Below are 25,244 nucleotides of genomic sequence, written 5' to 3' on the forward strand. Positions count from 1 at the left end.
GCAGTCAAACATTAACTTATCAGCTTATCAGAGGGATCCTGAGTTTCTCCTCACTAACTCAGTGGAAGAAATAACACAGAGGAAGATGCTGGAAGAATTCAGTCTGACAGACCTTAGCAACAAAATGAACAAATGTCTAAAATATATTTTCCTATCAGCATCATCTTCATCAACAAGTCAAACACAGTATGTGTACAGTCTGTAAGGAGTCTCTCACAGGCTGCTCAAGGGCGAGGCTGTTTGAACAACATTATTCATCCACACTAATACTCGCAGACCTCGTGGACGCGTCTCGCATAAAGTTTCAAACTTTCATGTTGTCTTTGTCTCCAGAGACGTCGCCATAAACTGCAGGTAGATATGAGCCTGGATTTGTACACAGCAGCCGAAACCAGAAGACCCATGTATGCTGACCCATCCTCACTGTCAGTTTCTGGGCCTCTCTCCTCCTCTCCAGTTTAGTGATCAAATGTAAAATCAAGAGCCTCACTAACAGCATGTGGATCTGCCATGGTGCTGCCACACAATGAACTGTGAGCAAGGCCCCAAAAAAAGCTCTGTACTTACCAGAGCTACAAGAAAAGCTCAACATTACTGAAACTATGCTGAACCTGCCTATAAGAAGTGGGTCAGGGCTGGTAAAAACCCTAACTCTGGTGTTTGGACCATCTTCAGGACTGTCCCTGTCTCTGAAGAAATTGATGTAAAAACTATGAGGGCAGACTGTGGGGTTCAGAATAATAAAAACAGAAAGTGGAGTCTCAGAGTGATCCACACTGCTGCTTCATCACATCTGACTGCTGCTTGTTCCATTAGAAGGTTAGTCAGCACCATCTAGTGGTCGGATAGTAAAACTTCATCGTGTGATTTGTGTGTAATCTGACACTACCTGTGTTTCTGCCTCAGGTCAGACTAGTTCTGACGTCACTCTGCAGTGAAATATATATATATATATATATATATATATATATATATATATATATGGGGTTGGGCCCGCTGCCGAGAGCCTCACAGGGGGCATTTGCGGGTACATGCATCAGCTGATCAAACAGCTGTTTACCCTAACAGGCACACAGGCACAAACAGTTCACAAAGCTCATGGATGTTTACCACAATTTACAATTTACAAGCACATTTCACAGAGAGGTTTCAAGTTTTTATGAGTCTATGATTTATTCAGTTGGGCATATTTGGTCAAAAAAAGAACTGAAAAAATGGTTGAGGTCCGGACCTCGCTGACCTCATACCTGGCTACGGCCATAGAGGAGACTCTCCCTCCTACACTCAACACACACTCACTGAGGAACCAGGAGACAACCCAAACCCAGGATAGAGAGGTTCAGTGAAGGTGGAGCTGAAGGTGTGGAGGTGGATCAGTGAGTCAGAGGAGACTCTGTAGAAGGACAGAGTGCCAGCAGGACAGTCCACATACACTGCTACTCTGTCAGAGTCAGAGGACGGAGACAGAGGGAGGTCTGTTCTTCTGTGACCGTGCCAGACAGAGTAAAATCCATCAGAGCAAAACAGATTCCAGGACTGATCATTCCATCCAAACAGACAATCAGAACTGTTTCCTTTCCTTCTGATTCCTCTGTAACTCACTGATATATCAACCTTTCCTTTCCACTCCACCTCCCAGTAACAGCGCCCAGTCAGACCATCTCTACACAGCAGCTGAGGCCAGCACTCAAATCTGACTGGATGATCAGGATATGACTGATCCACTTCCACACGTGTCACCTTCCTGTTGTTGTCAGACAGTCTGAGCTCTCTGTGAGCTGTGTTTGAGTCCAGAGTGAGTTCACAGAAATCTGATGGAGAGAAAAAGACACAACACAGCAGCAGTTTATCATCAGACACACCTGAAGGCTTCATTCTTTGTTAGCTGACAGTCTGCTGTTTGCTCATCAGGAGTCAAAGTGATTCCACACTTACACTTCTTCAGACCAGGTTTTAACCTCTGCTGTCCACCATGGTCCACCCTGGAGGAAGAAACACAGTCAGAGTGGTTTTCTGTCCAACATGAGTCCTTACAGAGGTGCTACATGGCAACAGGCAGAGCAGGCAAGTACTTGGAGTCCTGAACCAGAAGGGGGCACCAGAGAGCTGACCAACTTTGGTCAAAAGGCGCCCCACTCTCACCCCTGGCACCAAGTAGCAGTGCTGCTATGTTTTGAGTGAGAGGGTTTTTGTAAATAAAGAGAAGCTATCCCTCTGAAAGCTGCAAACTAAAGAAAAAAAGGGAGCTAAAAAAGACACAAAGGAAGTGGTGAGCACCACAGATAACAGCTGATTTAGCTTGGGACAGCTCAGTCTGTCCTGCTCGTGTTGAGTCCTGCAGTTAAAGCAATCGGCTTATTTACTGAGTTGGCAGGCTGAAAAAACAGCTAACATGGACAACACTTTTTCTTTAGTTATAAAATGAAAATTATGTCCAGCTTAACTTAACTGTCAAGCTAAGAATGCTAAGTCATATAATTCATAGACTGTAGGGACAAAAGGTAAATGACTGGCAGCTACAGCTGGCAAACAAAAATCTTAAAATTAGAGCAACAGGGCCTTCTTGAGCCCTAATCCTCCATAGCTTCCTCTGCATTCCCTCCTCACTCACGGTTACAAAATGCTGTCAAATATTACTTGAAAAAAATGCATGAAAGTTAAATTGACTTTGTAAAAGTTACTTGGAATTTCTTTGAAACTTTTTCTAAGTTTTTTCAAGTAAACATTACATTACATTACTAGTTCTTTCTGCCTCCAGTCCTGTTTACTGCTGTTGGATCCTGATAGAAACACAAAGACTGAAACATGTTCACCTTCACAGAGAAAACACCAAGCACAGTTAGGATCAAATGTTTCACACACAACAACAGGAAGTTACCTTTGAAACACTCACCTTTCATCAAAACCAAGCTCTGAAGATTTAAAATCTTGACGGATCTTTATTGACCGATCACACTCCAAGGAGACACTGCTGGGTCCAGGTCCAGGAGAGTCTGGTCTCTTGTGTTTGACATTCACAGGTCCTGTTCCAGGTGAGTCTGGTCCACGCTGCCGCTTTTTGCTTCAAAACACACACACAGACACACACACGGACATATACACAGAGCTGTGAGTGAGAATAATGATGGTGCAGTAATGTAAGTCCATGGATGGACAGTTAAGCCGCGTTTCCACCAAGCGGTCCAGTTAGGTTCAGTATGGTTTGTCACGGTTTGGTACAGTTAAGCCTGATCCTGTTTGTGTTTCCACAGGAAACTGTGCTCTCTCGTGGTAGGCGGCGTGTAAGCTGGATGCCAAAACAACAGCTGTCAAACAACAGTGTGACGCCGTAGCAGCGCGACACAGTTTACCCTGCTAATAAATCCAACGAAGAAGAAAAACGCGACACAGTAAAAAAAGAGCACAGATGGAAGACATGCAGCATTTTGTCCTCTCTGTGATTGACATGTAGCTCTTGATACAAAGAACAATCAAGCTTTGTTTCAGAGAAGTCTGTGTACCGCCAGGAGAAACACAGCCGCTGTCGCACGGTAAGAGGTCGATTCTTTCGACAAGTCAACGGTCTGCAGTGTTGTTGCTCCACCTTTTGAGAGCGAATTGGTTCAGTCTGGCACCCAAACAAAAGGGTCCCAAAAAGTGGGACTTGGTTATTTGGGGATCTGCCTCGGGATAAGTCAGCCACAAAATGTGCACCGTACCGAGACGAATGGAACCAGTCTGCTTGGTGGAAACGCGGCTTAAGAGATCCTGGTCTCACCTCTGAGCTCTGGTCTGGCTCTCATGGTCCCCACACAGAGGGAGGGTTTTAGAGGGAGGGGCTCCCTCCTCTCTGTCCTCACTCTGATCCATAGCAGAGCCCCCACCTTCACACAAACACAACAACATGTTCAGTCATTACAACAAGCTTCACAGCACACACACACACACACACACACACACACACACACACACACACACACACACACACACACACACACACACACACTGCTCTCTGACACTGTGTCTTTTTTTAGATCCAACCACCAGGTGGAGCCACATTCGTTCTGTTCCTCTTAATGAGTCCAGAGTTGATCTGGATCAGCTTCTGGTTCAGTTCTGTTCAAAATGAAAACATGAGAAAACTTTCAGTTTGATTTTTGACAGAAAGAAGAAAATACTCACCAGATGAATTCAGACTGACTTCCTCCTTCACATGTAGAAGAAACCCAAAGAGAGACACTCCAGCTGATCCTTCCTCACTTCATCTTCATCATCATCATCATCATCATCATCATCATCATCATCATCATCATCATCACCATCATCATCAATCTGAGGACTCAGTCACGCTCTCTCCACTGAACAGTCAGAGTCTAGAAACATGAAGAGAACATGAGCTCAGTGTGAGCTACGAGCAGAAAGCAGAGGTCAGCTCCAATCACAGAGCAGGAACCTGCAGAGACTTCCTGTCAGGACACGACTGAGAAAGCTTCAGATTACAGAACCTAATCCCTGATCTTTGAGAACAGAGTGAGGTGTTTCTGTGAACCTGACCCTTTATGAGAAGATGTCACGTGGTTTGTTCTTTCTGTAGCAGACAACAGGAGGAGAACATGAATGTTTCCATGTTTAAAAATGAGCAGCAGTGAAATCTGAGTTGTATGGAACCCCAAAAGATTCATAATTAAAATAATAAAAACAACATTTTTATAAATAACTGACAAATATATAATATGGCCATTAAACTGTGAAATAAGGCAATGTTATAATGAAATGTGTTTTTATTATTTTTTAACATTGAATTGTTATGAATATTTTTGATTATAATTATTTTAACAATTTCATAATTATTTTTTAAAAGAATTCATGACTTTTTTATTTTCTGAGCTTTTATGTAAATAAATAAACATTTTTTCACCGAGTCAATTTTTATTTCATAATGCTCTTTTCCACAATGGCCATTTTTATTGTATAATGTTGTTTTTCATCAGAAGGACTTGGTCTGTCGATCAAAGCCAGAGGGTGGGACCTCTGCTTGATCCTTTCAGATCGATTGGTTTGAGAGGCTGCAGACCTCCACCCTCAGCTGCTTGAGGAGTATTTCTGAAAGTGACTTCTCTCCTGCAGCCACTGTGTCTCAAACGTGACATGTCCTCCTGTTTTCAGCTTTGTAGTCTTCTCAGCATTAGAGAGAATGACCAAGTCATTATGCTGAAAAACAACATTATAAAACAAAAGGGCCGCTGTGGAAAGGGACATTATGAAATAAAGATTGACTTTGTAAAAAAAAAAAAAAAAAAAAAAAAAGTTTTTAATTTATTTTTATTTCATTTTATAAAAGCTTGGAATAGAAATAAGTCATTATTTTAAAAAGTATGAAATTGTAAAAAAAATAAAAAAAAATACAAAAAATAATTAAAATAATCATTATAAAATATTTAATAATAAATCGACATTAAAGAATAATAACACATATTTCATAATAATGGTGCCATATTTCACAATTTAATGGCCATATCACATACTTTTCTGTTTTTTATCAAAATGGTATTTATTTCAAACTTTTTTTATTTCAATCGTGAATCTTTCGGGGTTCCATAAAGTTGATCCCCAAGCTTTTTTTCTTGAGTTGCAAAGGACTTAGCCAATCAAGACTAAACCAGGAAATGAATGTGGCAGCATTGACCTTTACAGTTCATCTAAGAACTGTAAAGGACAATGCAGAGCTTGGATAGTTTTCTAACAGAAAGTGTGAATGATTTACGAGGCAGTGATGTGCCAGCTCACACAAAAAGTGAGCTAACTCCAAGTTAAGTTCACACTGAAAATGAGCTAGATAATTCCCACGGTTCATTTGATGAAACTTTGAACTTTCAACAATTCTACAAATTTTGTGTAGATCCTGATTCCTTAAGCTCATTAAACTAAGCTTAAACTAAATAAAGGAATCTATGTGGACCACTATAGCACTAAAGACAGAGATTCAGATCAAAAAGTAGTGTTTTGTCTCTAAAACTATTCCATAAAGCAGGACCAAAGCTGGTTTCACTGCTGCTGCTGACTGTATTGTGTGAACTGTCAGCAGGATGAGCCACACTGAAAGCACTCAGAGTGCTGTAGTAGATCTGACTTTTAAATCACAGTGCTCGGCATCTCTCAGCTGCTCTCTGCACCTTTGACACCTCCTGCTGCCTGTTCACTGCCCCAGGACTGAAATGCGCTCATGTTCCCGTTTATGAGGTATAAACTGAGAAGTTCAGTTCAACGTTCATGAAAATACTGTTATGCTGTTAGCTATTATGTTTTATTACATATAATAAGCATGTGATTGTGGAGGACTTAATTTTTCATTGAAACATAAAAGTAAATCATTTTTCAGTCAGACACAGGGCACATACTGTAAATTATTCACTAATTTGTTTATAAAAAATATGGGTAGCACTTTAGATTACAGCCCGCGTCTTACAGTGTAGTTTCCCGTCTCTTACAGTGTAGTTTCGTCAACTGTAGGGGTAACTCTCACACATGTACCTTGACATTTTGCGGTACCTATCGGGTAGTTACGCTCTCGTCTTACAGTGTAGTTTCCCGTGTCTTACCATGAACTTGTCAAAACAGTGTAATTTTCCTGGGCATATGCTTTTGCTGTTAATGTGCCACTTCCTCTTATCAATCAGTATGGTGAATAAAGTAGACCAATGATGAACCTAAACACTGTAATGTATTGATGAGTATGTGTTTCACACAATAATGATAAGACTTGCAGATGTAAAAAAAAAAAACTTTATTTTTTCAAACACACAGAGACCCCACATAGTAATTCACCTTTTAAGTAACCCGGCCATTAAGTTAACACTTGCCTCTGCTTACTGTCTAACTGTCCAGTACTTCCACTGCGACAACCCACTACTTTACCTGTAACTACTGGTAAACAACTGGAACCGGGCTGGATTTTAAAGTGCACACTTGTTGGCTTTACTTACTGTGTAACTACCCACTACTTTACCTGTAACTACTGGTCAACAACCGGAACCGGGCTGGATTTTTAAGTGCACACTTGTTGGCTTTACTTACTGTGTAACTACCCACTACTTTACTGTAACTACTGGTCAACAACTGGAACCGCGCTGGATTTTAAAGTGCACACTTGTTCGCTGTACTTAATGTTTAACTACCCTCTACTAGTGTGCATTTTATAATCTAGTCCAGTTCAAGGTGTTGACCAGTAGTTACAGGTAAAGTGCTGGGTTGTTGCAGTGGAACTGTTGAAGCTACTGACATCTGTGTTTCTATGATGAATAATGCTTGGACACTTTATCCACACGGATACTCCGGTCAGAGAGTAAAGGCAGATACACAGTTCACAGTTCAGTCTTTTATGTATCCTTTCAGAAAAAGCATTACAGCAACGGCCGGATGCATGGAGATTGAATGAACGAAGAGGATGAATAATGTGTGTGACATCAACGTCCAACAGCCACTTATCAGTAGTGCATCTCAACAGGGCTGGCAGTGTATGGTATCTGAAACAATAAATAACAGAAGGTGAATCAAAGACAGTGTCTACCAGACGTTAATGATGCGCCCACTAGCTATTTAGCATTAGCAGTGCAACGTAAGGGAAATAAGAGCCAAAATTCCTGCCACATAAACAAACTAAATGTTCATTCCTCACTCAACACTCCTTAAAGATAACGTGTAAGCTATTAAAGTACTTACTTCCTCAAGAATGCATCACTGATAACTTATAAGATGTTTTGAAGATGCTTTTAAACAATCGCGGAATCTCCGTTCGGGCTATACGACTTTTAGGACCCCAGGCTGCCCACATAAAGGCATGAACGTAAATACGCAAAATCCTAAGGACCCCGGTCTGCCCTCCAAGTTGCCTGAATAAAGTTATATACAAAATGCTTACAACACATCAACGAAGAACAGAGGCAATTTATAACAGAAAATACTGGATAGTTAGCCAGTAAGCAAAGACAAGTGTGATCTTAATGGATCAGTAACTTAAAAGGAGAATTACAATGTGGGGTCTCTGTGTGTATAAAAAAATAAAGATATTTTATACGTCTGAATATCATTATTATGTGAAACCCATACTCATCAATACATTACAGCTTTTAACTTTATCATTGGTCTACATAATCTTTATCCATGCTGATTCTTAAGAGGAAGTGATACATCAAGGTTTGCATAGTTAGAGCATATGTCCAGGAAAATTACACTGTTTTGATAAGTTCATGGTAAGACACGGGAAACTACACTGTAAGACTCCGGGACTTACACTGTAAGACGCGAGCATAACTACCCGATAGGTACCGCAAAATGTCAAGGTACATGTGTGAGAGTTACCCCTACAGTTGAGGAAACTACACTGTAAGAGACGGGAAACTACACTGTAAGACGCGGGCTGTAATCTAAAGTGCTACCAAAATATGATTTATTTTGATGATTTCAGAGAAGATCAGACAGCAAAGAGAAGCTCTCAGAGGTTGATCTTTTCTTGTTGAAGCTAACGTGTTCAAAGGAAAAGGTCAAAGGTGGTGATTGCTTCTTGTTTTGGTTTTTAAGTTGTTTTCTTGTGTGAGGCTCTCTCTGCCTTACAGAGGTTGGACAGCTGCCAGCACTGGCTCCACTTCCACCTTCACACCTGCACCTCATCACAGCATCCACCACCTGCCAGTTCCTCTCAGAGAGCTAACTTAGCCTAAAAACTACTAGCAAGGAGTCTTAGCTTCTCTTGGTGAGGAGGTGTGGTTGACCTCTTTTCTACCGATGAAGTGATCTTCTAGGCCGTGCTCTTAGCAACGGGCAACATCCAAATGAAGCCTATGTATAAGTGCTAAAAGTTGCTGTTCATCAAGAATCTGCTCGAGGCTGGCTGCAGAAAGTCCAGAAGTCACGTACGCACCCAGCCATAAAAACAGACTTTTACGGCATTAAAAACACATTTACAGCCTGGTTCAAAAAACGTCTTGAATCTAAAACGCTGATTTCTCTATCAGCACACACTGTACGGTGAGTGAATTTTTTTCTAACTCGGTTTGGAAGTAATTGGGATGGTTTGATTGTCCAATCAGAGACACAGCTCAGGTCATGTGACTGATGAGTGCCCTGTAGCTATTCAAAAGAAAACTCACAGCTGGCATCACATCAAATATGGCTGCGTTCGTGGATTGGCTTCATTTCACGGTATCAGGAACAGACGGGTGACGTCGGAGAGACTGCGTCCATGTTTTATACAGTCCATGGCTCTTAGTAATGAATGAACATGTCATTAGTGTTGATGTTTTTGCGTTACTGCTGCTCTCACTCTGCTTTTGAAACTGGATAATCAAAGGATATCAACATTTCAGCTGTGTTGAGTCCAACTGATTCTCCAATGAAGAGGTTCAAATGGTTTGTGTTTTACAGAGGACTGAATGATCATAATCACACTGGTTGTTGAATATTTGCTCAGTTTATGAGACACCAAATGACTGACCTTTGATACAGCCATGAAACTTATAAAACAATAAAACCAACTGCTGTATAAAGGTGTGTTTTATCACTTCAGACAACAGACAATACTTCATTTGTCTGAACAACTAAGAAATGTGTTCATAATCAAAGGAACTTATGAGGACAGAGCAGGTTTACCTGGTGAAATAACACAAAGGTAACATGTAAATATGGAACATGTCACACAGGTCACATAAAGTTTGACCTTAGCCTGTTTCTGATTCTCCATATAAACATTTACAGAATTAAATTAAAACACAACATCCCCTATTTAATCTCTGTGATTTGATTTGTTGGTCAAAGCTTGTTGTTCATTGTGTTGTTGTGTTTCTGCTCCTACATGTCCATATGTAAATAAATTTACACATAAATACAAATATCAGACTTTAATCAAATAGCTTCTTCTTTCTTCTTTGATCTGATCAAACAACAAACAAACAACCCAGCACATTTCTCCTGCCACCATCTTTTCTCAGGTCAGTTTAAGAGATGCTCAAACAAACATGATGAACAGTGTGTGTTTCTTTACCTTCTGATGGTGGAAATGATCTGCAGGAAGCCGAGGAGTGAAGGTGAAATGAAGCAGCAGCTTCAAACAGGAAACCCAGCAGAGAGAGAACAAACATGAAGTGAGAGCAGGAGGTTTTCAGCGCTCTGATTCTTCACATACAGTCCAAACTCTCTGAGCTCATCTTCACACTGAAGTCTTCTTGAAGGAGGACAGAGCAGCTGTGAGCCCTGGACTGAAGCAGCTCAACAACTGCAGTCAAACATTAACTTATCAGCTTATCAGAGGGATCCTGAGTTTCTCCTCACTAACTCAGTGGAAGAAATAACACAGAGGAAGATGCTGGAAGAATTCAGTCTGACAGACCTTAGCAACAAAATGAACAAATGTCTAAAATATATTTTCCTATCAGCATCATCTTTATCAACAAGTCAAACACAGTATGTGTACAGTCTGTAAGGAGTCTCTCACAGGCTGCTCAAGGGCGAGGCTGTTTGAACAACATTATTCATCCACACTAATACTCGCAGACCTCGTGGACGCGTCCTGCATAAAGTTTCAAACTTTCATGTTGTCTTTGTCTCCAGAGACGTCGCCATAAACTGCAGGTAGATATGAGCCTGGATTTGTACACAGCAGCCGAAACCAGAAGACCCATGTATGCTGACCCATCCTCACTGTCAGTTTCTGGGCCTCTCTCCTCCTCTCCAGTTTAGTGATCAAATGTAAAATCAAGAGCCTCACTAACAGCATGTGGATCTGCCATGATGCTGCCACACAATGAACTGTGAGCAAGGCCCCAAAAAAAGCTCTGTACTTACCAGAGCTACAAGAAAAGCTCAACATTACTGAAACTATGCTGAACCTGCCTATATGAAGTGGGTCAGGGCTGGTAAAAACCCTAACTCTGGTGTTTGGACCATCTTCAGGACTGTCCCTGTCTCTGAAGAAATTGATGTAAAAACTATGAGGGCAGACTGTGGGGTTCAGAATAATAAAAACAGAAAGTGGAGTCTCAGAGTGATCCACACTGCTGCTTCATCACATCTGACTGCTGCTTGTTCCATTAGAAGGTTAGTCAGCACCATCTAGTGGTCGGATAGTAAAACTTCATCGTGTGATTTGTGTGTAATCTGACACTACCTGTGTTTCTGCCTCAGGTCAGACCAGTTCTGACGTCACTCTGCAGTGAAATACTGATGTGACCCTGTTCTCAGGTCAAACACAGACACCAGGACTGATGAGGACAGAGCAGCAGCTTCTTCTCTCCACACCTGAAGCTGGAAAGTGTCTGTGAGCTGAGCTGAACTCACTTCAACAGGTGAGGATCCTTCCAGAGAAACCTGTCCCTGTTTGAGGATCAGGATCACTGAGCTCTTATGCTGCTGGATCACTGCTGACCTACAGAAATGTTTCTGGGTGCTGATTGGCTGTTTGAAACATGTTGGAGAACTTTTCTGTGAGTTAAAGAGCAGTGATTTTACAAAGATTGATCTGTTTTATCGTTTTTGTCTGTAGAGTAGAGTCAGCAACGTGATTGTTACCTGAGTCGCATCATCAGGTAAAAAAAGGGGATGTGTCTGAACCGGTCAGACAATCTGGATCTACTTGGCTCATGCATTTTATTTATTTACTGTTGATACTCTGAAATGAAGTGGGATGAAAATCTAGTTACGGGTCATACATCTTCCAGCACTGAGCACATAAACATGCTCACAGGAGACTAAGGTCATAGCTTGATCTCAAAGTCACAGCAGGGGGATCTTGTCTTGTTTTTGTTTACAAAAAGAAAAAAAAGAATCTGAGTTCTGGTTGAGAATGTCTCACTTCACTTTAGTTATCAGCACTGTGTTGTTGATTAGGGAAGCTGCATGTAGTTATGGTTAGATGAGATTTCATAAACTGTTGCAGCACATAACCCAAACTGTGTTAATACTGTGTAACTGTGTCACTCAATACTGACACCTGCTGGATCTTAAAAACCATTGCAGGCAACAGAGTTGAGAGACTCAACTGGTGTACTGAATTAGTGACACAGAACACATAAAATGATGAGTTATTATATTTCATATGGTGAATTGTATTGTAATCAAAATTTGATATATCTTTGATATCTTTAAAATATACAGTCAACAAATAACATGAACACATGATGTACGGTGTGAAAATTAAAGTGAAAGTGTTGTAAATGGTGTTGCTTATGCACTTGTTTTTGAGGCAGGGAGGGTTTCTTACAAATAAAGTTTTATTCAAAAAACACCCAAGTTTTTCAAATGTCAGTTCAGAGCTTTTATTGTCCCTCCAGGGGAAATTTTGTTTGCAGTGACGGTACATCAAACAACAACATTCAATAAATAAAGAAACATTTGTACAAGACAACGTTGCAGAATACAGCATAGCCAAACATAACATGACCAACCCCTAGTGATGTGCAAGGATTGTCTTGGCTATTCTGTTTTTTTGGAGCAAGTTTTTAAGCTTCAGAACGAGTGGAAACTAAGAGGAGCAGGGTGAAATGATGACAAAAAACACAATGTAAGATCAAATTGGTCCCACATGGCGAAAACCCTACTTTCTCTTAAGGGCTCTGTATCACAATGGTTTGAAAGAAAGAATTGCAGGGGTGTTAGAGGGCTGTGTCTGACCAAAATGACGTGACATCAGTCTAAAAGATGATCTCTTTTGTAGTTTGTGTCTAAAGAGTCAGCAGCAGTTAGATCGTAACCTGAGTCACATCATCAGGTAAAAATAGGGGATGTGTCTGAACTGGTCAGACAATCTGAATCTACTTGGCTCAGGTACTTTGTTTCTTTACTGTTGATACTCTGAAATGAAGTGGGATGAAAATCTAGTTACGGGTCATACATCTTCCAGCACTCAGCACATAAACATGCTCACAGGAGACTAAGGTCATAGCTTGATCTCAAAGTCACAACAGGGGGATTTAGTCTTGTCTTTGTTTACATAAAGAAAAAAAGAATCTGACTTCTGCTTGAGAATGTCTCACTCCGCTTTGGTAGGCAATGCTGTGTAGTGATGGTAAACTCGATTCTTTTTACTGAATTGAGTTTAAATGAGTCACTTACCAAAGTGAATCAGGTTTTTGAGTCATTTGAGTCACTCGAGTCAGTTACCCAGAAAGTGCATAGAAATCTATATTTCAGAGAGATTCATACCAGGGAAATGACTGAAAAGGACAATTAATACACTCCAATGTGAAAAAAAGAGTAACCCCTATGTGCTAAGAGTCGAGCCATGCTAGGTACGTTTGAGCTGGCGAGTGACTCGTATGTGCTTTGATTCATACTGTGAGTGAGTTAGTGATCCGTATGTACTGTGGGTGAGTTAATGACCCGTATATACAGTGAGTTGAGCCATTCTCCTGTGATGTGAGTGAGGGGCTGGTCTAGCTTTGCACTGAGTCAGTAAACAAGTCATTTGGGGCGAAGAATCATGATTCTCGAGTCAGTAAACTGATTCTCGGGTATTGAACGATACGTTCATGATTCGCACAACACTAATGCTATGTCCTTGTGAAGCTTCGTGCATATTTAATTAGTTCTTGTTCACCTAAAGAGAAAGAAACATCATTACAACAATGGCTGAGATGGTGCAGCTGTAGCTGTTTATGTCTCATACATCCTATGTGTTATTTAAACAACTTGGTCAAGCCTCCCAAAGTCTCTTTGTACTAACCCAAAGGCAGGACTGTTTTCAAGAGTTTATGAACAACCCTAGAACCAAATTTAGACCAATGTTCCTATGGTCTTGATGAAAATAGTTCTGAGAAAAAGTTTCTCTAGTCGAAACACAGCGAACATCCACAGAGCAGTCAGCAGTGTCCAACAGAAAGTCCATTATTTATTAAACTGATCCAAACTGCAGCTTCATCACATCTGACTGCTGTTTGTTCCATTAGAAAGTTAGTCAGCACCATCCAGTGGTCAGATAGTAGAACTACATCATGTGTGAAAATGACACTGCCTGGGTCACTGCCACAGGTTAGACCAGTTCTGACGTCACCCATATGGTATTGTTTCATTAGGATTCCTGCTATGTGTGTAATGTATTATTGTGGTCATCAGAGTGTGAAGATGGTGGCTGAGTTTAGGCTGCTCAGAATCCTGTTTGGAACTTCAACAAGGTTTGATTCAGTCCTGAATATCTGAGTCATGTTCCTGAGAGGAAGGAGAACTACTGTGAAGCTTGTTGTAATGAATGAACATGTTGTTGTGTTTGTGTAAAGGTGGGGGCTCTGCTATGGATCAGAGTGAGGACAGAGAGGAGGGAGCCCCTCCCTCTAAAACCCTCCCTCTGTGTGGGGACCATGAGAGCCAGACCAGAGCTCAGAGGTGAGACCAGGATCTCTAACTGTCCATGGACTAACATCACTGCACCATCATTATTCACACTTACAGCTGTGTGTGTGTGTGTGTGTGTGTGTGTGTGTGTGTGTGTGTGTGTGTGTGTGTGTGTGTGTGTGTGTGTGTGTGTGTGTGTGTGTGTGTGTGTGTGTTTTGAAGTGAAAAGTGTCAGAATGGACCAGACTCTCCTGAACCTGGACCTGGACCCAGCTGTGAGTCCTTTAAGAGTGATCGGTCTAATGATCGATTGATTCATTTCAAAGATGGCCGTCAGTCTGCTGATGAAATGTAAGAGTATTAAAGTGACATTATTTGCTAAACTTAGAGCATTGTTGAACTTTTTCTGTTGGATCTTTTAGAGATAAGAGACCTGGACCTGGACCCAGCTGTGTCTCCTTAAAGAGTAATGACTCTATGGATATACGAAATGATTTCAAATCTTCAGAGCTTGGATTTGATGAAAGGTGAGTGTTTTTAAGGTAACTTCCTGTTGTTGTGTGTGAAACATTTGATCCTAACTGTGCTTGGTGTTTTCTCTGTGAAGGTGAACATGTTTCAGTCTTTGTGTTTCTATCAGGATCCAACAGCAGTAAACAGGACTGGAGGCAGGAAGAGCTGGACTCAGCATGTCTCTTCATGTGTGTCCTGTGTTTGTAGGAGGATCCAGCAGATAGAGTCTATCACATGAACACTGTGTGTCACTCTGTTAGAAACACTCCATGATCTTCTGTTTGTTCCTCAGAGTTCAGAGATCAGAGGCTCCCATTGGTCAGTCTGCCCGGCAGCATCACACACAGCTGGACTCCATATTGATGGTGTGTAAATGTCCAAACACAGCTCCTCCTGAGCCTCAGAGCACACACTCATTGTGTTTGGAGCTTTCTGAATGCTTTCCTGATCACACTGCAAACATCATCTCTGCCTGAATTCTCTTCACACTCAGTGTTTGACTGATTGAATGAAGCCGCACATTTCTGAGCTGCTCACACTCACAGGTCAGAGGTCATGCTGGATGCTGCTCTCACACACACTCAGACTTTGTCAGCAGAGTTCATTTCATAGAAACTTGATTTGTAGAAGACAGGAGCATCCACAGACTAAGAGGTGGAGCAGCTTTGTGATCCAGTCTCCATACTGGACTCTGCAGACCAGCAGGCTTTCTGTCTGTCGCACATGATCTGATCTGACCTTCTACAAGTTCAACCTGACATTTTCTTCTCTTCCAGCTGCTCCAGGAGAACATCATCAGCTTCGTAAAGAGCCAGCTGAAGGAGATCCAGAGAGCTCTGAGTCCAGATTACCCAGAATGCTTTGAGAGTCAGAGGGAGGATGAGGATGAAGAGCAGAGGAGGAGCAGAGAGGCCTTCCTGAAGATCACTCTGCACTTCCTGAGGAGAATGAAGCAGGAGGAGCTGGCTGACTGTCTGCAGAGCAGTAAGAGGATTTGAACACATTTAACATGATGGAAAGAGGAAATGGAGACAACATGGGAGAGGTTTACATTTCAAACTCTGCTCTTAACATGACGCTCACATTTGGATCACATCTATGAGCTGAGACAAACTGTTCACAACTGATGAGCTGAAGAGATTTCAGAGAGGAGCCAAATCAAATCCATCCTGATGTCTGAAAGTTGAAACTCATCAGACTGATTGTAGCTTCACATCATTCATTACATTTCTGTTTTCTTCATTCAGGAGCTGTTATTCCAGAGTGCAGACGTAAAGTGAAGTCTGAGCTGAAGGAGAAGTTCCAGTGTGTGTTTGAGGGGATCGCTAAAGCAGGGAACCCAACCCTTCTGAACCAGATCTACACAGAGCTCTACATCACAGAGGGAGGGACTGGAGAGGTCAATGAGGAACATGAGGTCAGACAGATTGAAGCAGCATCCAGGACACCAGACAGAGCAGAAACTAGCATCAGACAAGAAGACATCTTTAAAGGCCCACTTGGAAGACAGGAACCAATCAGAAGAGTGCTGACAAAGGGAGTGGCTGGCATCGGGAAAACAGTCTTAACACAGAAGTTCACTCTGGACTGGGCTGAAGACAAAAGCAACCACGACATCCAGTTCACATTTCCATTCCCTTTCAGAGAGCTGAATGTGCTGAAAGACAGAAAGTTCAGCTTGGTGGAACTGCTTCATCACTTCTTCCCTCAAACCAAAGAAGCAGGACTCTGCAGGTTTGAAGAGGTCCAGGTCCTGTTCATCTTTCAATCAATCAATCAATCAAAATTTATTTATAGAGCACTTTACAACACTCAAGGTGACTAAAGTGCTTTCCAGATAAAAATAATTATGATAAGAAATAAAAGCAGATTAAAAGAGAGAACAGATAAAAACAGATAAAACAAGACAAAATAAAATAACATGTCACTACATCACTGTGTATTAAAAGCCAGTCTGAATAAATATGTTTTAAGCTGAGCTTTGAAAAGGCCAAAGTCTGTAATGGTGCGTATGTGGGGGGGGAGTTTGTTCCAGAGCCTGGGTCCAGCAACTGAAAAAGCCCGATCACCCCAGTGTTTGTATCTGGTGCTAGGAACTTCTAAAAACAGCTGGTTTGAAGACCTTAACACCCTGTTAGGGTTATGAACAGAGAGAAGCTCATTTAAATAACTAGGTGCAAGGCCGTGAAGGGCTTTAAAAACAAAAAGTAAAATCTTAAAATCTATCCTTGCAGATACTGGAAGCCAGTGGAGTGAAAAGAGGACTGGGGTGATGTGTTGGCGCCTTGGGGTGTTGGTCAGGAAATGGGCTGCTGCATTTTGCACTAACTGAAGGCGGCTCAGGGCAGACTGGGAAATACCGACATAAAGGGCATTACAATAATCAATGCGTGAGCTAAGAAAAGCATGGATGGTTCTTTCGAGGTCAGTGCGATTTAAAAAAGATTTTACTTTGGTTAAAAGACGTAGTTGATAAAAACTTGTTCTGACCACATTGTCAATTTGTTTGGCAAAAGTAAAACCACTGTCAAAAATGACCCCCAGGTTCCTAACAAATGGTCTAAGCTTTGAAAACAACGGATCTGAGTCGACAAGAGCATTATTGCCCAATAAAATGTAGTCGCTCTTGTCCTCATTTAGATGGAGGAAATTTTTCCCCAGCCAGGTCTTAATGTCATCAATGCAGTTTGTCAGAGACTGAACAGCACCACTTTTGTTAGGGAAAACCGGTAAATACAGCTGGAGATCATCAGCGTAGCAGTGAAATGTTATATTGTGCCTTGCTATAATTGACCCCAGTGGCAGCATATACAAAAAAAATAGCAAAGGACCCAAAATGGAGCCCTGGGGAACTCCACAAGACAAAGAGGCAACAGAGGAGGACAAGTCGCCAATCATTACTGAGAAAGACCTGTTCGTCAGATAAGACTCAAACCACTTGAGTGCAGTTCCACGGATGCCAGCTAAATTATTTAGGCGGGACAAGAGAATAGGATGGTCAACCGTATCAAAAGCCGCCGTTAAGTCAAGTAGCACCAGGACAACAGGACGTTTGGCATCAACAGACATAGCTATGTCATTGTGGACTTTAAGCAAAGCGGACTCGGTGCTATGCCGTGATCGGAAGCCAGACTGAAATTTTTCTAAAATAGAGTTGTTTTCTAAAAATGCCTGTAGCTGTATAAAAACAATTTTATCTCTAAAGGACTTTAGAGATAAAAGGCAAGTTAGAAACAGGTCTAAAATTAGATAAAATACTAGCATCCAGATTACTTTTTTTGAGAAGTGGTTTCACAACAGCATGTTTAAAAGAAAGTGGGACACATCCTGAGCTAAGACAAGTGTTCATTAACACCAGTAGGGCAGGCCCAACAGTAGAAAACACCTCTTTAAGCAGTTTAGTTGGGAAAACATCCAGAGGGCAATTTGTTGTTTTCATGTGCTTAACTACATCAGTGAGGGACGACAGGGAGATGGGCACAAAGTGGTCAAATACTGGAGATAACAGGGTTGTAATAGGCTGGTCGGGGATGATGCTGCTGCTACACAAAGCTCTCACAGACTTTACTTTGTCCACAAAAAAACACAAGAAATCCTCACAAGTGGAAACAGTAGCATCAGACAGAGGATTAGTGCGGGGGCTCACAACTGAATTGATGGTGCTAAACAACACACGGGGGCAGTGCCCATTAGTCGAGATAATATCCGACAGATATTGGGATTTAGCCTCCTTTACAGCAGTCTGATACTCAGCAAGACTGTCTCCCAGTATCTCCAAAGAGACATGTAGCCTGTCCTTCCTCCAGCGTCGCTCCGCCTGTCTGCAGCGCTGTCTGAGGGCCCGAGTTGAGTCATTTAGCCAGGGATCAGTCCTGGGCTTAGTGGACCTAGACCTAAAGGGGGCAATAGTGTCCAGGATCTCAGAACAAGCCAAGTGAAAAGATGACAGGTAGCTATCCGGACATCCAGTTAAATTAATCCCATCAGAAGCATAAAATTCAGAGCCCATAAAAGCAGTCTTTGACGGTCTGGATGAGTGTCGACTTCCTCTGGACTTCCACAACAACCAGGTCCTGACTGATGGTACAGAGTCCACCTCAGTGGATGTGCTGCTGACAAACCTCATCAGGGGGAACCTGCTTCCCTCTGCTCGCCTCTGGATAACCACACGACCTGCAGCAGCCAATCAGATCCCTCCTGAGTGTGTTGACATGGTGACAGAGGTCAGAGGGTTAAGTGACCCTCAGAAGGAGGAGTACTTCAGGAAGAGATCCAGAGATGAGGATCAGGCCAGCACCATCATCTCCCACATCAAGACCTCCAGAAGCCTCCACATCATGTGCCACATCCCGGTCTTCTGCTGGATCACTGCTACAGTTCTGGAGGATGTGCTGAAGACCAGAGAGGGGGGACAGCTGCCCAGGACCCTGACTCAGATGTACATCCACTTCCTGCTGGTTCAGTCCAAAGTGAAGAGCATTAAGTATGATGGAGGAGCTCAGACTGATCCTGTCTGGAGTCCAGAGAGCAGGAAGATGATTGAGTCTCTGGGAAAACTGGCTTTTGAGCAGCTGCAGAAAGGAAACCTGATCTTCTATGAATCAGACCTGACAGAGTGTGGCATCAACATCAGAGCAGCCTCTTGGTACTCAGGAGTGTTGACACAGATCTTTAGAGAGGAGAGAGGACTGTACCAGGACAAGGTGTTCTGCTTCATCCATTTTAGCGTTCAGAAGTTTCTGGCTGCTCTTCACGTCCATCTGACCTTCACCAAGTCTGGACTCAACCTGATGGAACAACAACAAACAACAACATCCTTGATCTCCAGAAAAAGAAAAACCAAACCAGCAGTGACACGTCTCCATCAGAGTGCTGTGGACAGGGCCTTACAGAGTCCAAACGGACACCTGGACTTGTTCCTGCGCTTCCTCCTGGGTCTCTCTCTGCAGACCAATCAGAAGCTCCTGAGAGGTCTGCTGACACAGACAGGAAGTGGCTCACTGACCAATCAGAAAACAGTTGAGTACATCAAGAAGAAGCTCAGTGAGGATGTGTCTGCAGAGAAAAGCATCAACCTGTTCCACTGTCTGAATGAACTGAATGATCGTTCTCTAGAGGAGCAGATCCAACAGACCCTGAGATCAGGACGTCTGTCCACAGATCGACTGTCTCCTGCTCAGTGGTCAGCTCTGGTCTTCATCTTACTGTCCTCAGACAAAGATCTGGACCTGTCTGACCTGAAGGAATACTCTGCTTCAGAGAAGGCTCTTCTGAGGCTGCTGCCAGTGATCAGAGCTGCAAACAAAGCTGTGTGAGTGAATGAGTGAATGAGTGAATGAGTGAGTGAATGAGTGAATGAGTGAATGAGTGAATGAGTGAGACATTAGACACAGAATGGATTCTGTTCATGACACTGAAAACATCTGTTTGTTCTCTTTCCATGATCTCCTTCAGGCTGAGTGGATGTAACCTGTCAGAGAGAAGCTGTGAAGCTCTGTCCTCAGTCCTCAGCTCACAGTCCTCCAGGCTCAGAGACCTGGACCTAAGTCACAACAACCTGCAGGATTCAGGAGTCCAGACTCTGTGTGCTGGACTGAAGAGTCCACACTGCAAACTGGAAACTCTCAGGTCAGGTCTTTGGCTCATCCTGCTTGAGGTCGGAGATAAAGAAATGGTGATAATCAGTGGACTTTTTCTTATTGCCTGATTCTTTTTCTAACCTCAGACTGTCAGGATGTCTGATCACAGAGAGAGGCTGTGCTTCTCTGGCCTCAGCTCTGAGCTCCAACCCCTCACACCTGAGAGAGCTGGACCTGAGCTACAATCATCCAGGAGACTCAGGAGTGGAGCAGCTTTCTGCTGGACTTGAGGATCCACTCTGCAGACTGGACACACTGAGGTAAAAGCAGACAACAAGAGCTCAAAGACTGAATCTGTTTGATTCTTTTCAGAGCAGTGATTGGAGCTGAACCAGGAAACACACAGAGCAGCAGAAGAGCATCAAATAGAAAAACTCTGTTTAATAGAAACAGCAGCATGTCTTCACTTCTTTGATGGTTCTGTTCTCTACAGAAAAAGTCCATCTGAGCGTTCATCCACTAATAATGTGTGTGAGCAGAAAGAAGGCAGATGTTCATGGTCAGATCATCAGGATGATTGAAAAGATGGAGAAATAGAAAGAGCTCATCTCTAGGAGACAGTGCTGTCTGATCCAATGAACAGGATCAAATATTATAGAGGTGAATTTTTCCTCCTCACTCCTAAAAAGAGCGACTACTTTAAAGAGACAGGTCAGAGGTAGAGCAGGATTTGGCCTTCCTCATTTCAAAGAGGACATGAGAAACAGAACGTGGACTTTATGGATCCAAAGAGCAACAGGCAGCCTTTGCTTTTTGACTCTTTTTCTTCTTCTTTTTCTTCTTCTTTTCCTCCAGGATCTCCACACTGTCAGAAAAAGAAACTTGTCCCTCAAAGAAAGGAGTCAGCACTCCAGAGAGTACTGCACATGCATGCACACAGCACTGTCTGGAGTGACACAGACTGCAGAGAGAGGACTATCTTGGAGCGGACCATGATGGTATATTGGTGAAAAACACGAGTTTCTGGACGATTAAAACAGTTTTAGGAGCGGCGCTGTCTATGCCCCGATGGATCCCATTATACGGACGTCTGCACGATTTTGGATGTAAATATCTCCCGAAGCACTGCTTGGATCAGAAAAGCCTTCTGGGTGAGTATTTTGTTCTACTTCATTCTATAATCAATGTAAAAGCTGTATAATCCAAATTTCTCCTTTAAAAGGGGCATTTACAGTGGGAGGGAGTGCAGTGTTGTCAGTGGGGCACAGATTTATATAAGGCAACCAACTTTACTGTGACAGTTCATATGCACATTATTTGGATTTTGTAGAGCAGAAGGAGAAGAGCGTGACCGTAAAATGCAAGTTATGCCCAGGAAATAAGAGGCTGAATACTGCGTGGAACACAACCGCGAATCTCTTGAAGCATATAAAGATGTATCAGGGGGATAAAGTAGTGTAACTTCGTTACTATTTCCATGGAGTAATCAAGTAGTGTACAGCACTACTTTTTTCAATAGTAACAAGTAACGGGTAACTCATTACTTTTTTGAGTAACGGACCCCAACTCTGGTCATTGCAACAAGTACAAAGGAATTGCAGTTACATCCCTTCCAAACAAAAAAAGAAGACAAGGGAAGACCAGAATGGGATAAACCCACTCCTTTGACTAGATAAGAAATGACAACAATCTGTTTGCATTTCATCCAGGAGAGAGAAAAGCGCTTATCAGCCTACCAAGGCTGACGCAGAGTGGCCAAGAGACAGATAAAAAAAAATTTGGATCAGGCAGACTGTAAAATTTTCCATCTGCTTTAGAGTTTTCTGGTCATCTCTGTGGTGATCCAAATGACCTAATTTGGTGGCCCATTACAGCCAAGCCGAGCTGACAACTTCTCCAAGTTGTTATCCATCCTATCCTGCCTGCGATTAAGTTCGCATGTCACTTGAGTCTGAATGTTGACAGCCCTGCCTAATCCCTCAAAGATGGGCTGCTTGTGGATGGCAAAAATAGCAGCCTGTAGCTTCTGAAATTGGTGATACATCAGGAAACCGCCAGCTCCAAACGTCAGAGAGCCTGTTATCATAATTCCAAATATGTCGATGTCTTCAACATCCTCGACAAAAAGGATTGGCAGGCATACAGTCCTCCAAGTACTCCTGGAGTCGATTGTATACCCGGCTGCAATCGTTCCGCCGGGGCAGGCAGGCTTCCCCTTGCCCAGTTTCCTTGTTGAGAAATTTTGATCAATTGTGTTGAGACCAGCCGATCAAATCCATGGTTTTAGGTTTTGAATAGGATACAAAGAGGCTCTGACAGTTGAGACAGAGACAGATGAAGAGTAAGCAGGACAGGTAAGGAGGAGGGAGCTAGACGAAAAGCATCCGCCTTTGTTGAGAGCTGAGAGAAGAAGGAGGGAGAGTCTCCTCCTCTCTACACAAACACAAACAGCTGCTGAAGAAGAGTTTAGCCTCTGCACTAACACACACAAACTTCAGCTGATCCTTTGACTCTTTCTATCCTGTCACATCAGTCTGAATGTTATCAAAGAGCAGGAATCAGAGGAAAACTGGATCACTCAACTCATTCAGACTTTTTCTCTTCAACATTTTTCACAAAAAAATATTTTTGAAAAGTCTGAGTCACATTCTTTAAATTGTTGAATGAAATCAATAAATCACTTTTTTGTCCGTTACTCTGTATAATGAAATTACTAGATGTTTTGATTGAAGGAGGGGGTCTCGAGTCTAAAGGTTTACCTTCCACGTGACTTATCAATCTGTAGCTCCACTTCACCATGTACTATAGACTGCTTACAGCTGATGGTCTCAGAGAATATTTTTGAGGTCTCAGTTGTTCAGTCTTGTTTGTCAGACTGTAAATATACTCCGCTAACCTGAATAAAGTTGAGAGAGTCAAATACTCGTTTGCTGTTTCCTTTCTTTCTCCCTTTGATCAAAGATTTGGGCTAAATCAGTTACTGAAGCAAAGTTTCTGCTGTGGTTGTTCATGGTCTCATGATCAGATTGAAAGTTTGATGCAGGAGCTCCAAACCACCACTGTGCGGCAGCGTTGTGCTGTTTCAGTAAACTGAGCTGAGGAGCTGCTTGGAGCATTGGTCCATGAGGTGACCTCTGTCCTCTTTACTGACTCCTAAAACTACAAGAGGCTGAAATCTTCAGAGTCATTCATATCCACTTTAATAACATTCACTCCATCATCAGAGTTTGTTTTATTTAGTTTGACTTAAAGAGGGAAACGAGGATTGTGGGTAATCTGGAGCATTTCTCCACATATGGAAATGCTGAACTTTGTAACTAGACTGAAGTTGGTTTAGTTTTCCAAATTCTGCTCCTGAATGAAAACCAACATTAAACATCTCTTCTCTCCATAGAATAAGAGGGAAACCATTTAGTAAATGACTCCAAATGAGAGATGAAGGAACTCCAGGACAAAGTGTTGGAATATATCCTCAGTGCTTCTTGACAAACCAGCTCATACAGGATGTTACCAGCAGGTGTTATCATTAATCCTGAGACTGAAAATGTTCATTTATTGATCATGACTACATCAAAGTCTGATGCTGAGTCTGTGCTGGAAAATGAAAAACAAACAAACAAGAAGAGTCATAATTCCTCACCTTCTGCCCACTCCTTCACATCACTGACCCAATCTTCCACCTGGCTGTCAGTCACTGCCAACTCTACCTTCAGGGACTCCAGGCTCCACAACTGCTTTTCCACAGCTTTTGTGGTCTACAGATGAAAATGATGATCAAAAATGAAACACTGAAGCCCAGAGCCTCAAGAACTGCTATCAAAGACTATTTATCCCCAAAACCTCCTGCTGTTACTTTCAGATATGTGTGGTACAGTGAGGTGGACAAGTTATTGATCTTTGATTGATTCCAGCACATGGACATGAGAGTCAGCGTGTCTGTACGCCCTGCAACAGAAAACAGGAGGTTTTCACTATTCCACTTCTTTCTTAAACCTTCAGACACTTTATATCATTTTGCCATCTCACCTGCTTTTGATGTATGTTTTGTGGTCACTAGAGAATATAGGTACGCACAACCTTTCAAAAAGTGATTTATGACCCTAGAGGTCAAGAGGTCACCCCCTCCCCCCACCTGTTGTTGTCAATCAATTATTTACATAACAACCACCACCATAACTCCCCCCACCCATACTATATTGATGACACCTTTTACCATATACAAGCCATATAAATGATAATGATAACAATAATAATAATAACAATAATAATAATAATAATAATAATAATAATAATAATAATAATAATAATAATAATAATAATAATAATAATAAAGAAACCACAGGACAAGTATGGTTGGTGTTACCTATTACAGAATGGTTATTCAGTATCTTTCTAGAATTACTCAGAGTCCAATGTTGCATGCTATTTTGCTCAAAGCACATTCACGGTGAAGTTTACGTAGTTTGGTAGTTTGGTAGTTTCTTTCTATGTGTTCATCGCCTCGTCATTTGTGACTTTATTATAATCATTTTGTATCCTTTATTATCCTGCTTGTAAAAGTATATTGTGAGTTATACTTCCGATACACTCCATCCTCTCTCTTTCCCTGCTTTGATAGCAGAGTCCTAAAGCAGCTGAGCTGCCAAAATGAGTTCAGCATATTAGTTAGACGGCCGGGCAATCACTTTGTTTTTAAATGCTATTCTGATCAACATTGGTTTCGGCTAAAACTTGAAAAAATGAACTTGTGACAAAAAGCGACACACAATATTACTCAAAATTTGGAGTGCTCTCAGGTGGGTAAAAACTTAAAAAAAAGGAAAAAAAAAAATCAGAAGCACTTTCAAGAAGTATATC

General features: G+C 42.0%; 2 protein-coding genes across 2 annotated transcripts; one reads left to right on the forward strand and one right to left on the reverse strand.

Moving 5' to 3' along the window:
- Positions 1 to 1,141: 1,141 nt before the first annotated feature.
- On the reverse strand, positions 1,142 to 6,204 carry LOC141790356 (stonustoxin subunit beta-like). The gene is made up of 6 exons (XM_074670179.1): positions 6,153 to 6,204; positions 4,021 to 4,095; positions 3,758 to 3,863; positions 2,894 to 3,061; positions 1,936 to 1,982; positions 1,142 to 1,811 (listed from the first exon to the last, which is right to left on the reverse strand). The coding sequence occupies exons 1-6, from the start codon at positions 6,202 to 6,204 to the stop codon at positions 1,285 to 1,287; spliced, it is 975 nt and encodes a 324-aa protein (XP_074526280.1). The 3' UTR covers positions 1,142 to 1,284.
- Positions 6,205 to 13,958: 7,754 nt separating this feature from the next.
- Positions 13,959 to 20,123, forward strand: LOC141790357 (NLR family CARD domain-containing protein 3-like). Its single transcript, XM_074670180.1, has 6 exons — positions 13,959 to 13,995; positions 14,241 to 14,346; positions 14,718 to 14,822; positions 15,101 to 15,173; positions 15,585 to 15,648; positions 18,811 to 20,123. The coding sequence occupies exons 1-6, from the start codon at positions 13,959 to 13,961 to the stop codon at positions 20,121 to 20,123; spliced, it is 1,698 nt and encodes a 565-aa protein (XP_074526281.1).
- Positions 20,124 to 25,244: the final 5,121 nt, after the last annotated feature.

The sequence above is a fragment of the Halichoeres trimaculatus genome, unplaced genomic scaffold, assembly GCF_033239565.1.
Source record: "Halichoeres trimaculatus isolate MK-OKI-2021-1 unplaced genomic scaffold, fHalTri1.1 fHalTri1_scaffold_5, whole genome shotgun sequence".
Taxonomy (NCBI): domain Eukaryota; kingdom Metazoa; phylum Chordata; class Actinopteri; order Labriformes; family Labridae; genus Halichoeres; species Halichoeres trimaculatus.

Bases quoted from the DNA above. Each gene is read 5' to 3' on its own strand.
- LOC141790356 (XM_074670179.1), bottom strand. From the start codon at position 6,204: ATGAGCGCATTTCAGTCCTGGGGCAGTGAACAGGCAGCAGGAGGTGTC. The intron at 4,096-6,152 runs GTGCAGAGAGCA...CATTTTGAACAG, and splicing joins GGCAGCAGGAGGTGTCAAAG to AACTGAACCAGAAGCTGATC. The intron at 3,062-3,757 runs GTGAGACCAGGA...TGTGTTTTGAAG, and splicing joins AGCCAGACCAGAGCTCAGAG to CAAAAAGCGGCAGCGTGGAC.
- LOC141790357 (XM_074670180.1), top strand. From the start codon at position 13,959: ATGTGTGAAAATGACACTGCCTGGGTCACTGCCACAG. The intron at 14,823-15,100 runs GTGAGTGTTTTT...TTTGTTCCTCAG, and splicing joins GAGCTTGGATTTGATGAAAG to AGTTCAGAGATCAGAGGCTC. The intron at 15,174-15,584 runs GTGTGTAAATGT...CTTCTCTTCCAG, and splicing joins AGCTGGACTCCATATTGATG to CTGCTCCAGGAGAACATCAT.